The sequence below is a fragment of the Leptinotarsa decemlineata genome, unplaced genomic scaffold (assembly GCF_025532065.1).
Source record: "Leptinotarsa decemlineata unplaced genomic scaffold, Ldec_3_MD MMD2_tig00026299_RagTag_RagTag, whole genome shotgun sequence".
Classification (NCBI taxonomy): Eukaryota; Metazoa; Arthropoda; class Insecta; order Coleoptera; family Chrysomelidae; genus Leptinotarsa; species Leptinotarsa decemlineata.
Window position 1 is genome coordinate 1437216 of NW_027412676.1, and position 12995 is coordinate 1450210.

Here is a 12995-nt window from a genome sequence, read left to right on the forward strand (position 1 = left end):
AGCAGGGAGACATTTGAAGAAGTTCAGATTATCTTAACTTCATTAATTGTTTTTGAAAATCAATAACTGGGCAAACCACACATAAGAATTGTTCATGCTTTTTTGAGGCAATAAAATATATATTTTTCAAAAATTAAGGGGTATTAGACGAAAAATACAATTGAAAACATGAGTGTCTTGTATACAAGTTGAATGCAAAGATAATAAAGATTATTTATTCACAAATTTTAAGATTTAAAGAACAATAACATTCCTCGATTAATTTCATTCAGTATATGAATGGATATATCAGTAGAAATGCGAGGCCTTCATATTCAGTACTATAAAATGTCAGGAGTAATTCAAGGAAAAAGTCAGTATCTTTTTCTCAGAACCTCAAAAAAAATGTGTCTGTACCATGCTCTAAGAGAGACAAAGAGAAGGGGAACATGAGAGCAAAAAATAAAGACTGAAACAGAGAGAGAGAGAGAACGAAAGAGAGAGAAAGGAAGTGAGAGAGAAATAGAATAAAATAGAGGTAGATAAGATTGAAAAAAAATCGAAAAGGAAATAGAAAGATATACAAAGAGAGCGAGACAGAAATATAGAACACTACAGAGGCAGGGGTCAAATTATTTGGAATCTCATCAAGTGACGATGGAGGATGGATGTATTTTGTGAAGTTATCAAATTTTCGCTTCTTACTAATTTCAATTGAAACAAATCAGAGCAAGATGAAGATCAAGTGAATAATGATATACACGAAAAGCACACGTTAAATGAAATTTAATTAGTCAACAACGACGCAATTTTTTTTGTGACGAAGGAAATAACTGTTGAGTTCTAAAAACATTATGATGATGTTGAGGATTGTTTGCCCAAAAACTACACATATGCACGAAGCCACCAAAGGAGCCAACCGCATATTGTGGTTCTTCTTGTGGTCTCCTAACCAGAAACACAAATGTGCGGTTGACCCCTATTGCTGGCTTCGTGCATATGTGTAGTTTTCAGACAAACAAGTGTTGCCAATAGCCAGAAATACGTGTCCGCGGTTTTGCCCCATTTTAGAGTGCTATGTCATTCCCATCGTCTTCGAATTCCCTACACACACGACCTTAGCAAACACCTTGCTAATACTCTCCAAACTCTAGCCGAACAGTCCAAAATCTCTACCAGTAGGTACATTGAAATCTTTCAATATCCAACAAACAGACATCTTTGTTAGCTTTGACATAGTATCCCTTTTCACGAATATCCCACTGTCCGAAACCTTGCCTGTCCTCAAAACGAAACACCAAATTCCCCAATACTCTCAACCTCATCAACCACTACATGTGAAGAACATATTTCCTGTTCCAGGACACATTTTACAAAAAAATGAAAGGCGCCCCACTCTCTCCAGTCTTTGTAAAACTTCACATGGAATACTTTGAAACCACAGCCATTGACATATCTGACCTCAAACCGGCAGGTTTGAGGTCAGATATGGACCTATTGGACCTCGATATGTAGATGACGTCTTTGTTATATGGTCTCATGGAATTGAAAGTTTCCATACATTCTTAAACATCAATTCCTTACATTCGAATGTAAAATTCACAATGGAATTCAAAAATAACAACTCACTTCCATTCCTGGACGTTCTCATCACAAAATCCAATAATTACTTTTCACACACTGTTTACCAAAAACCAACCCATACTAACTGCTACGTCAATGCTAAGTTCCATATCATTATCCTACCCAACTGAATTCCGTTCTATATTCTCTCATACATAGGACTATCAGACTCACTGACAGCTACAATAGATCCAAGGAACCAGATGAACCCTTCGCCAAAAGGACTATCCCAAATCCAAGAATCCATCCAACTTCAGCAAACCCGTACCCTGCATCCAAAAAAGCTCTATGAACAGACGGACCATCCGAAAGCTTATCTTCCTTATATTTTTGGAGTTACAGACAAAGTGAGCCGGATTATGAAGGGGCATGATATAAGAACAGTAGGTATTCACAGCCAACAATCAAATTTCCACTTTTCTACGAACACCTAAGGACCCAATGAGGCACGGGGCTTATACAAAATATCATGTTCCACCTGCTCCAGAACTTACACCGGCGAGACCAACAGAAGAGTCTCCAACAGAACCTATGAACATGATCTTGAGGTCCGTAAATCAGATCCAGCCTTATTCCTTTCAAACATCATCGAGAAATAGGCCACACAATAAGCATCGAAAACACCAAAACCATTGCCACCGAAAAAACTATCCAGGCCAGGATACTCCGCGATTCATGAAGATCATTAAGTACGGTCATGCTATAATCTCATAATCCCATTACCAAATCCACCGTCGCTCCCACTGCCGGTCCATCCCTCCACTCGCCCCGGAACCAGGAACAAAGGTTTGTTTTGGTTCTACGAAATTCAGGTTCTAGGACGTCAGGATCATGCGCAGTTGATATAGAGCGTTCTGGTTTATGGAGGAGGATAAGTTCGAATTGATGTATTCTCTGTTCTGGTTCTGGTTTCGACTGCGAAATGATCCAAAACTGTCTTGAACCGTCCCGAATCGTTCTTGCACTCGAGGAGGAATTGTTGCGAACTGTTCCCGTTGCTCATGCGCATTCAAGTGGAAATTAGTTTGGGCTATTTTCTGAGAGTTTTCTTTATTTATTTCTTTATTTATCTAACCAGATTGAGGTAAGATAACATTTGAACTGACTACAAGGATATGCTACATAACAAAATGGACATAATCAACAGTATTTTCTCGTCTTCATATCTTCATATATACGGGTGACACAGTGTCTCCTCAAAATGCGTTCCAGTTTAACCAAGTTGTACAAACATTTATGCACTGCATTTGAATGATGTAATTAATATACAGGGTGTAAATTAAATTCTCACTTACCTGCAACTTGATATTTTGTTGCTGTCGCATCTGTGCACTCTGAGTGATTGCACTTCTGTATCGGAGACGACGATGAGTCGAGATTCCTCCTTGTCACCTTTGGCACCTTTCATTATTTTTATGCCCCGTACTGGAACGTGGACAGGAAAGACTTGAATTTCTTCCACAACAACGGTTCTAACTCCATGTCTCGAGTCGGCCGACAAGCCATTCACAGCTTTTATGACCTTTCCATTATCTGAAAGATTGAAATTGATAACTGCTGTTGATTTTATAGATTGCAATTTTTTCGAAAATACCTGTTCCGATGAAGAGAACATCGTAAGTCTTTCCACCAGGTACTTTAACTTGTGGGTCCACTGCAATTTGGGTGAATCGATAACTGAAATGAATGAAATTTGAATTTTAGTACACGTGTTTTCAATGCATTGAATAATAAAGAAACAAAAAGTAATAGATAAAATGAATGAATATCACAAAAGCTACACAATTCAATTAATAATTCATCATATAGGAATTTCCACATATATTTCATAGCTGAATGTTGTTTATGATTTCTTTGACGCAAATTGTATTCAGTGTATCTGAAAATTAAATCGGCAGTTAATTTGATTTGGACGTTTGAAAATGATGAAGTTGGCAGAAATTCAAACAAACTGGTTAGCAGAACTTTCAATATGAAAACAGCGCACAAATATTTTTTATGATGAAACATGCAATTTCTGCCCTCATAAAACTTCATTTGGTACTTATCAGACAAATTTTAACCGCCCTTCATCTTCTTCTTTTACAGCTTATCTTTTCGTAATATTACGCAAAAACGTTTTAGAAGATATTTGTTAAGACATAAATGACAACTTCTTTTTGCTATATAGGAGTAATTTCTTCCAAGTTGGAAAATAAACAATCAGCTCAAGTGGTTGTATTTTGAAAAAAAAATCAAACACATCAACTAATAGAACAATATAATTTGAATGTAATATTAAGAAAAGTTTTACAATACCCCGTTCCTTGATGTGCCCAAGAATTCGTGTTAGTAATTTAAGAAAATGAATGATTGCTAATAATTTTTATTACAAAGATTTAGAATTGAGCTATATGGAAAATATAGAAACGGTTTGATTGATCCAAATTCTTGTATGCTTCAATTGTGCCCAAAATATCCAGAAGTACATCTTCAAAAGACTGATAATTAATGGTGCACAATAATTTTCAAGATAATTTTTTTTTATAATAATCTGATTTCATGATTCTGAAAAAACCTATTCTGTAGATTAGAAAACATCTATCCAGGAACTGAATGATGGGATAAAAAAAACAATTAATGGTCGAAATACTATCCACTCACCATTAACAAATCAGAAAAAGAACATGTTATTCTACAAAATAATTTTGAATTTTGAAGCAACACCGTTTATGATATCCATATCAAAGGCAAGATTAGACATTGACCGCTGAACGAGATTCGTCCTCCGTTTTTCACTGCAGCTCTCATTGCAAGGAACTAGATGAAACCAAAACCCAAAAACAAGGCATTCGTGGTCCAAAACCAGACCGTGCTCACTCAACTGACCAATATCTCATCAGCGGTGCTGGGCTGAACTATTACCTATACGTTACTGACGAGCCTCGTTCATCTTCAATATTCATGGATTGAGTCTTCTGTTGATTCCATAGATGGCGGGTTCGTCCTTCAAGGTAAGTCGAGCAATGTATTCGTGGCTCAACTTAGCACTCCGATGAGACCTTGGTGGGACAAAACAGCGTTTTCTTGTCACGAACTTTTTGTTTTCGTTACCTTGTAGTGATAGTTAGAGTTGAAAGAGAGGACCAATATCGATCTTTTGGCTTCGCAACGAATCGCCTTGTGAAGCCTCGTTTGTTTTTATTATTATCTAACGAAGAAAAGAGAATTGAAACTTTCAATTCTCTTTCGTTCATTAAGATTTCCTACCACGTAGTAATTTATTTTATTATTAGCTATTTATTATTTAACGTTTATCGATCCTAAGAAACAAACAATTTTTTTAGAGAAACAATAACAATAATGAACAAATAATTCTAGAGGAACTCTAATTAAACAAAATAAGAGAAAAAAGCCAGTTGTTCAATATATACTTCATTAGATCATTTCCAAATTGGGTAAGGAAGTATTTGATTAATTTTTGGTGGTAAACTATTATCCGTGAGAGTACAACGATATTCTTCCAAATTTAGTTTTAATTTTTGCAGTTTTTAAATTATTGGATTCCCCAGTATCATTCTTATGAGTATCTGAGTTAGTTACATAAGATGTTGGAATGTTTCTTCTTATTTTTTTTTCGTGGATAAAAAGGCAAATATTCATTTAAAATAAGGGAGTGAAAGTGTAAGAGAGTTCTTAACTTGCAAAGACTTATGGAGTTTCCAAATATACTTTTGCAGTGCACCATACTGAAATTAAATATTGAATTTTTGAATGATTTAGACTGAAATATATCATTTTCGGATATTTGATAAATATAAACGATGATCTCAATTTATATAGAATTCCAATTACCAAAGAATTTTCTTCCTGACACTTTGGACGTACTGGAACAATGAAAGAGACTGATCGATAAACAATCCTGAAAAATTCATGCATCTTGTATATTCTATCACTGATCCATTCGAAGAGAGGAGTTACATATCAGAATCAGGTTTTGGTTTTTTGAAATATACATGAAAGAAGATTCATGAAAATTTTCGTCAATTTATGAATCTGCAACCACAGTGAAGTCAATTTGAGATCATATTCCATATTTATCTTTGACATTCGGTAATTACTCATATATCGATCCTCATAGATGGCGCAAGAGGAGATGTCATCGCCTTTTCTTTCTTGAGCTTCATTTTAAAGAACAGTTGAGTCCAGCAATGCATCGTTGTTCAGCCTAGCACCACTGATGAAATATTGACGGGTCGAAACAGCGATGTTTGGTGAAGTATTACTATTGTTTTATTTTGTTTGACTGTACAGTGTTGATTATACGGTTTGAAGTTTTTTATAATAGACAAATAGTTGATATCATAACTATTAAACGGCGGATATTTACCACTTTTGTAGTAAGTGAATTTTATATAGTAATTATGATTTTGAACCTCAAATTTTGAATGGCACGATCTAATATTCCGCATATTGGAATATTTGAATTGTCAGATAACGGAGATCAAATATAGAATATAAATTGTTAGGCATTTCTAAAATAGTCAATAAATGAATAATGAATTTGATAAAGTTGACCCAGAATCGTTATGTGTACCTAGTTATTTTTTCTAAATTTCATTAATTAAAGCTATTCTTTATCACAAGTTCAGTTTGTTTGTTTGAAAAGAAATACGAGTACGTCGTTTTCTTTTCATTACTTTGTCGACTTATTTCGGATAGGTACACAAATTGTTGACGCATGTGTAAAGAGCCATTGACCATATATATATATATGGTCGTTTCGTTTCGTTTAAAATATACCTACCTATATTTGTTATTTCAGGCATTCCCTCCAAGAGTGAAATTATATGATAAGCAACTGGTTGAAGATTTTTCAGAACAATTCTAACATAAAAAATATTTCTTCAGTTCTACCTAGGACCTATGTATTTTTTGTTTATGTGACGCAAAAATTGTGACGCTTCGGCAAAAATTTTAGTACGTAGTAACAAAATACTCACTGAAAACTGGTCCTGATGACGATGGGCTGCCCAAAGAAGCTTGGCACACTTTCGTCCATCAGTGAATGCGTTTTGATAAAATTCAGTGTCAAGTCCGGCAACGTCCTACTATCATTGTGACATTGCCCCGGCCTCGGGTCCGGTACTTTATTGCTTAATACCGGCAACCAATTGGAATTGATGGCTGCCTGTTCTTTGAAATTTCCTTCGAATGTGTCGGTGATGTCCTGAAGACTGAACGCACACACCGCACTTCCTGATATGCTGTTCGGAGGAGTGGTAAAGGTGCCGTAGATAAGTTGAGCTTGGACCTCGCCGTACTTGCCTTCTATCAAATCTGTGGCGGATTCTGAAATGACGAAACGTATTTTACATATTTGAGTATCTATATCAGAAAAATGAAAAAAGTATGCAAGCCGCCACAAAGTCCTCATTTATCAAAGTCAATAGTGGCATGATCATTTGATACATTTTCAATCGTTCTGAAATAATAGAGTTTGATCTTCAAGGGTTTTTCAATAATAATTGGTACGATTAATAAAATTCTTCAACTTCATTTATTTATTCATATCAGAATACAAATAAACGATTATTATAGTTCAAGTAAACGATATAGTATAACCTACCGCCCAACAGCACCCCTTTAATAATATATATATATATATATATATATATATATATATATATATATATATATATACAGGGTGTTTCAGAATTCGACGGACAAACTTATACCACGTCATTCCTCTTGCAAAATGATGAAAAATGAGGTAGGACATGTGTGTCCGGAAATGAACCGTTTCAGAAATACAGGGCTTTGCAAAATAAAAAGACCCTTTTCGTCGTAGCTCCCGGACTAAAAGGAATAAATTAATGAAACTCAGCAAATCGATTACGAGCTAGAATGTGCTTCCTCCAGTGGTATGTTTGCTTCAGTATCAGTAGCCAGTGGCGTTCCAGCGGGGTAATAGCTTATATTTCCCCCCTTATTTTTGACGCCACTGACTTTATATCCACAACCGTCTTTTTTTTAAATTCCTTGATCAATTTTACGTAAAAACCAAATAAACATTCACTATGAAAAAAACAGTAGTTTTCGAGAAAAATTGAGTTGAACTGATAGGTGCATTCTTATATGGGAATAATCGATTAAAATAATCGAAATTCCAAAACCAAAATTATTTGAACTCTTTTATGATTTTACCATTAATTTAGCGCTTGCAAGTGATGGTAATTATTGTGGGTTTTCTATCATCGTACCAATGTTTGTTATGTTTAGCATATTGTAATGACAAATCATAACTCTTGAGGCTTATTTTCGTGCTTGTCAATAGATTTCATTGTTGAAATGTTTTCATTGTTCTCAGATCTTCGAGTGACTTTGTGATCTGAAAAAAAGTGACCCCAAATAAAATTTGCGATCATTCGGAATCTCGACTGAGTTAGGCTCCAATAATCCTAAAAAAATTTCATTCCCTTATAACTTTTTTATTACCGAACAGATTTCGATGAAACTGTGACCAGTGATATTTCAAGACATCCTGAATCCAGTGGTGTATTCAGAATTTTCATAAAATTCCTGAACATGAATTGGTGGGTTGATTAAACGGCATATTTTTCAAATTTCATTCCTTTATAACTTTTTTATTGATTGACGCATTTCAACGTAATTTACATGTTACCCATTTGAAAATGTCACAAATCCAGTGGTGTAGTCAGAGTTTTTCTAAAAAAATCGCTAGTAATTTTTTTAGATTTTTGACCTTGAAAAATAAGATTAGTTAGCCCTGGAAATTGAGATTTATTCATGATATTTGGTGTCCTAATAGACTTTTTGAATATCTACCTAACAAAAAAAAACATTCCAATCGGTTGAAAAATGTAAGTTTTATAAGGGTGCTTCCATCTTAAATGGGTCACACTGTATATATATATATATATAGTAGTTTTTCGGGGATTCCCCGAAAAACTACTATTCTATACATACATACGGTCGTTACACTATCAATTATATATATATATATATATATATATATATATATATATATATATATATATATATATATATATATATATATTCTGAATGATACTCGAATTACTAGATCTTTTATTTAAGTAGGTACTTGTAAATTTTGCCGAGACTGTTGACTGCAGTAGGAGATTTGAGCCGGTTCTAAGCCTCCCCCCACCACTATGACGTATTAATTGCTTTTTTATTGGTTGTTGTTTGGTGAAGTCAAGGTGATGTGACCTTGAAGGGTGTGGTGTATGGATTGTTCAGAAATTTTTTCCCGGTTCTAATCCTCCCCCCACCAATATGACGTGTTATTTGCTTTTTTTTTGTTGTGCAGTGAAGTCAAGGCGTTGTGACCTTGAAGTGTCTGGTGCATGGATCGTTCAGATTTTTTTTTTCATATGAGATTTTGTGTGTGTATGTGTGTGTGTGTGTGTGTTAGAGAATGCACGGTACAGGGTTTCATCATGTGCTTGTTTGTCTATGTACAAACATACGTCTGCATACTTCGAAGATCCTCCAAGTAATGAATGCTCCATCGGTGTGAGGGCACCAAGTTAGTAGTGGAGTGACGTCACAGCAATAACCGTTCAACGGCTAGAGAGCGACATGTTCACTCCACGACGTGTGGCAGAGTAATGCGTATTCATCGGTCTGCTCTCACCTCCCTCGATGTAGTGAAGGATGTGACGTAACGCCCCAGACTCGCCATCAATGGTGACACGCAGGCGGGCGAGGACTGTGCTAACGTCTGTCTTCTCCGAGAGCGCAACGACAATTGCTTGTTCGGCTATCGCTCTCGAAGCAGTGAATGATGTGACGTAACGCATCACCCTACCCTCGCTATTGATGGTGACACGCAGGCGGGCGAGGACTGTGCAAACGTCTGCCCTCTCCGAGAGCGCAACGATCACTGCTTGCTCGTGCCGGCAACTCGCATCAAATTGGGAGATGGGCTTGGCTGTGACGTCAGGCATGTCTAGTGGATAGCAACTAGCAATGTGAACCTTTCACGGTTTCATGGTGGGGGTGACTCGCACTGTTTAATATAAAAGAAATGCCTGGCACACTATGAAATCAGTAGACGAATATATCTGCAGCAGTTAGCAATTGGTAGAGTGTTATTCAGTTCGTAATAGAAGGAAGACGGTGAGTGTATTTGTCTGTTGGAAATTGTTTATATTTTCATATATATTATCATCATGTCCGTTTCAAAAGTAGACTTGAATAAAATTAATAATTTGATTGTACAGGAGGTTGAAATACTAGAGCAAAAGGCCTTATCATCATTGCCAATTGATGAAGTGTACATAATTAAAAATATGTCAACTTATTCTACACGATTTGGTAAATCAATTTTATTAACTTTGCAAGATGTGAGCAATGATAAATTATTTAAAACATGGCTACCAAAACGTATTTCGTTGCAATTCAGTGATGACGATATATCTTGTATCAACTCATCAGGTGGTAAATATACGATGGTGTATTTAGGACAGAGCCAACAAAGTTTTGCTGGCATGAAAACGCGATCTCTAGTTAAATTCAATATGATTGAATAATAATTGTAATAATTTATAGCGAATTTCTTTAGGTCATAGCTTACAAAGTTTTTTGGTGTGAAAACGCTAACTCTAGTCAAATTCAATATGATTGAATAATAATAGTAATTATAATGAATTTCTTATTGTTTTATTAATATTCATATATTAGATGATAATTATATGGAAATATAAACATTACTAACTTAGTTGAATACACCCACTTTGTAACTACAAGTAAAATGGGAATGTGAGTATTATATCACTGAAAAATTGGAGGTTGCTTATTGTTTTTTTTTTATTCGATTTCAGTTCCACCATTTAAAGATGTGGATGCAGTACGCAAGTCAAGATTGGGTCGATGTTGTAGATCTCAAATCATCGGTTCAACATTTGTCGTCTAAATTGAAGGTGTTGGGTGATGGAGCCGAACATGCAAGCAATTATGATATGAGTGTATGCTATGATGAAAAACAAATCGAATTATGCCTTCGTGATGCTGAGAAGTATTGGAGTGGTGCAGAAGTTTGTAACAAATTTTTGGATAATGAATTGGAATTGTGGCAACTTTGTGAGGTTATGATTGAACTGAACCTAAGAAGATTCCTGTATAGCCTTCAACCATACTTGCCAGAATGGATTATTCATCACTTTGAATTGAATGATGAAAATCGAGAGGAAATTGAAGATGGTCGCGAAAATGATGATTATGAGGAAGAAGTTATTTTAGATAGTCTGTATGTTCCTGTAAATCATAAATAATGTCAAATAAAAAACTTTGAATTATTTTCATGTTTTATTTATTTAAATCTCATGAAATACAATAGAAAATGATTACAAAACAATAAATATGATATAAAATACAATACATGATATAAGTCAGTTACAAATAAAAAAAAGATCATAAAACAGTATATGATAGAGTGAAAAAAAGTGTCAATATCTGCTATGAACTGAACCATCCAATGCATTGTATGTTAAAACTGTATCATGCAAAATTAATGCATATACTTTAGTGTTGTCTGGAAACTTGGTCTTCCTCGTCTCAAACTCAATCTTTATATCAATAGTTGATGATTTTGTTGCATTCGGTTGATGGGAACAATCGATGACGAATAGTGGATTCTCTCTAAATTGCCCAATGTCCATCAGAGGTTCACTCATATCTTTATCATAATAACTTCGCTGGAAACTCTCAAAAGCATAATAAGCAGGAGCATCAAGTTTTTTATCGAAATTCAAATTCCAACGCTCATATGGATAAACTTCAGAATTCAAGTATACTCGAATACTATTGATATCAGCAGTTGTGAATTTTGTAATATCCTGTGTTCTATCTTCAGATGTGGTAGTACTTTGGAAAGCGATGATGACAAAACGAGGAGTTTCCAATGCATTAGTTGTTTTGATGGCCCATATGTCTGAAGAAGTCCCACGTAATGATGGTAGTTCATAGAGGTCCCACATACGATACGCCAACTTGATTTTGGCATTCAGACCGCTTTTGTTTATTCTACTCAAAAGTTTTAGCTTGTGTTTATCATCTGGTACAATATGTCTTATTTTCCATTCGATTTTATTTATTTCCAAATCAGCATCAACCTCACCTATATACGAGTTTTTGAATGATCGAGCGATAATCAAAATCAATTCCTGTTTGGCATTCAAGATACTTTTGTTGTAATCTTCAGCAAAACCCATCAAATATTTCAGTGGTAGTTTTCCACTAAAAACATGACTGTTTGTATCCAAGATATCTTGCTTCAATTGTGAAAGTCCCCAACCAGATGTCAATAATGTGTTAGCATGAGATTGTCCAAATGATATCATGGTTTTCATTGTAGATGTTATCCCAGGTTTTCTAACAACAGCCACTTGTTCACCACCCATTTCATAACGAATTTCGTCAAAGAGAAATGCAATTGCATTATTCGAGAGATAGCATGTTTTCGCTACATCTTTGGGGGTGAATTTACCTTCTATGTAAATGAAGCTGTCGGCAATATCTAGTATAACATCTTGATTATTGATTGCAATTCTGATTTCATCCGAATTCCTGAATAGCGGTGATCCATAGGGCTTATATGTGTGCTCATGTAAACTTATGAGAGAATGATCGAGCACTGGTTCATTGAATATATTCAACTTTTCACTGTTTGTTTCGAGCACCATTGTTATTTTCTCACTTTCAATCCAATCGATTTCAAAAATTTAAGATCACTCACAGACAGAGCGTTATGTGCTAACTGTTTAGCATACACTTGTGGAATGAGCTTCTTTTTATGCACACTTTTCTTTTTATGCACACCTTTCTTTTTGATAGTGCAACTCGTTTGGGATTGTTCAATGCGATTTTGTCTATTGTAAATGAAACCCATAACAACAGTTATTCGATTTTCTTCAATTCCAAAATAATGAAAATCTCTTCTTCACTTCCAAAATCGATAAGGTTATTTTTTTCATCCAAAATACGCACTGTAATGTTGTGAATCAATTGACGACCTTCTGGACTGACAGGCATATATATAATACTGTGTGGTTCTTTAGTAAGATTGTAGCCAGGTTCAACATCAATATCGAATGAGAAAAGAATGTGAGATTCTTCACCATTTATATATGAACCTGATATTATATTGCAATCTAAGCGGATAAGTCTCACAGTTGTAATGTTTATTGGTAATGATGATTCATGTATCTGATTTGGTGGAAATATTCCATGAGCGAACCCCATCATTTCTGCTATAGAATTTGGATGTGTCAGATCAATTTCATATTTGGATCGCATTTCACATTTGAATGTATTATTATTGGCGTGTAGATAGAAAATATCATCTGCAACGACATCATTTGGTTTTT

General features: G+C 35.0%; 1 protein-coding gene across 3 annotated transcripts in view; it reads right to left on the reverse strand.

Moving 5' to 3' along the window:
• The window catches only part of Sema1a (Semaphorin 1a), a 1123890-nt gene that overhangs the window by 17053 nt on the left and 1093842 nt on the right, over positions 1 to 12995 (reverse strand). For all 3 annotated transcript variants that reach the window (XM_074180678.1, XM_074180676.1, XM_074180677.1), the window contains exons 9-11: positions 6585 to 6933; positions 3197 to 3279; positions 2898 to 3135 (exon numbers count right to left, since the gene is read on the reverse strand). In XM_074180678.1, the coding sequence (XP_074036779.1) occupies positions 2898 to 3135; positions 3197 to 3279; positions 6585 to 6933 (670 nt within the window). The remainder of the gene's footprint in view (positions 1 to 2897; positions 3136 to 3196; positions 3280 to 6584; positions 6934 to 12995) is intronic.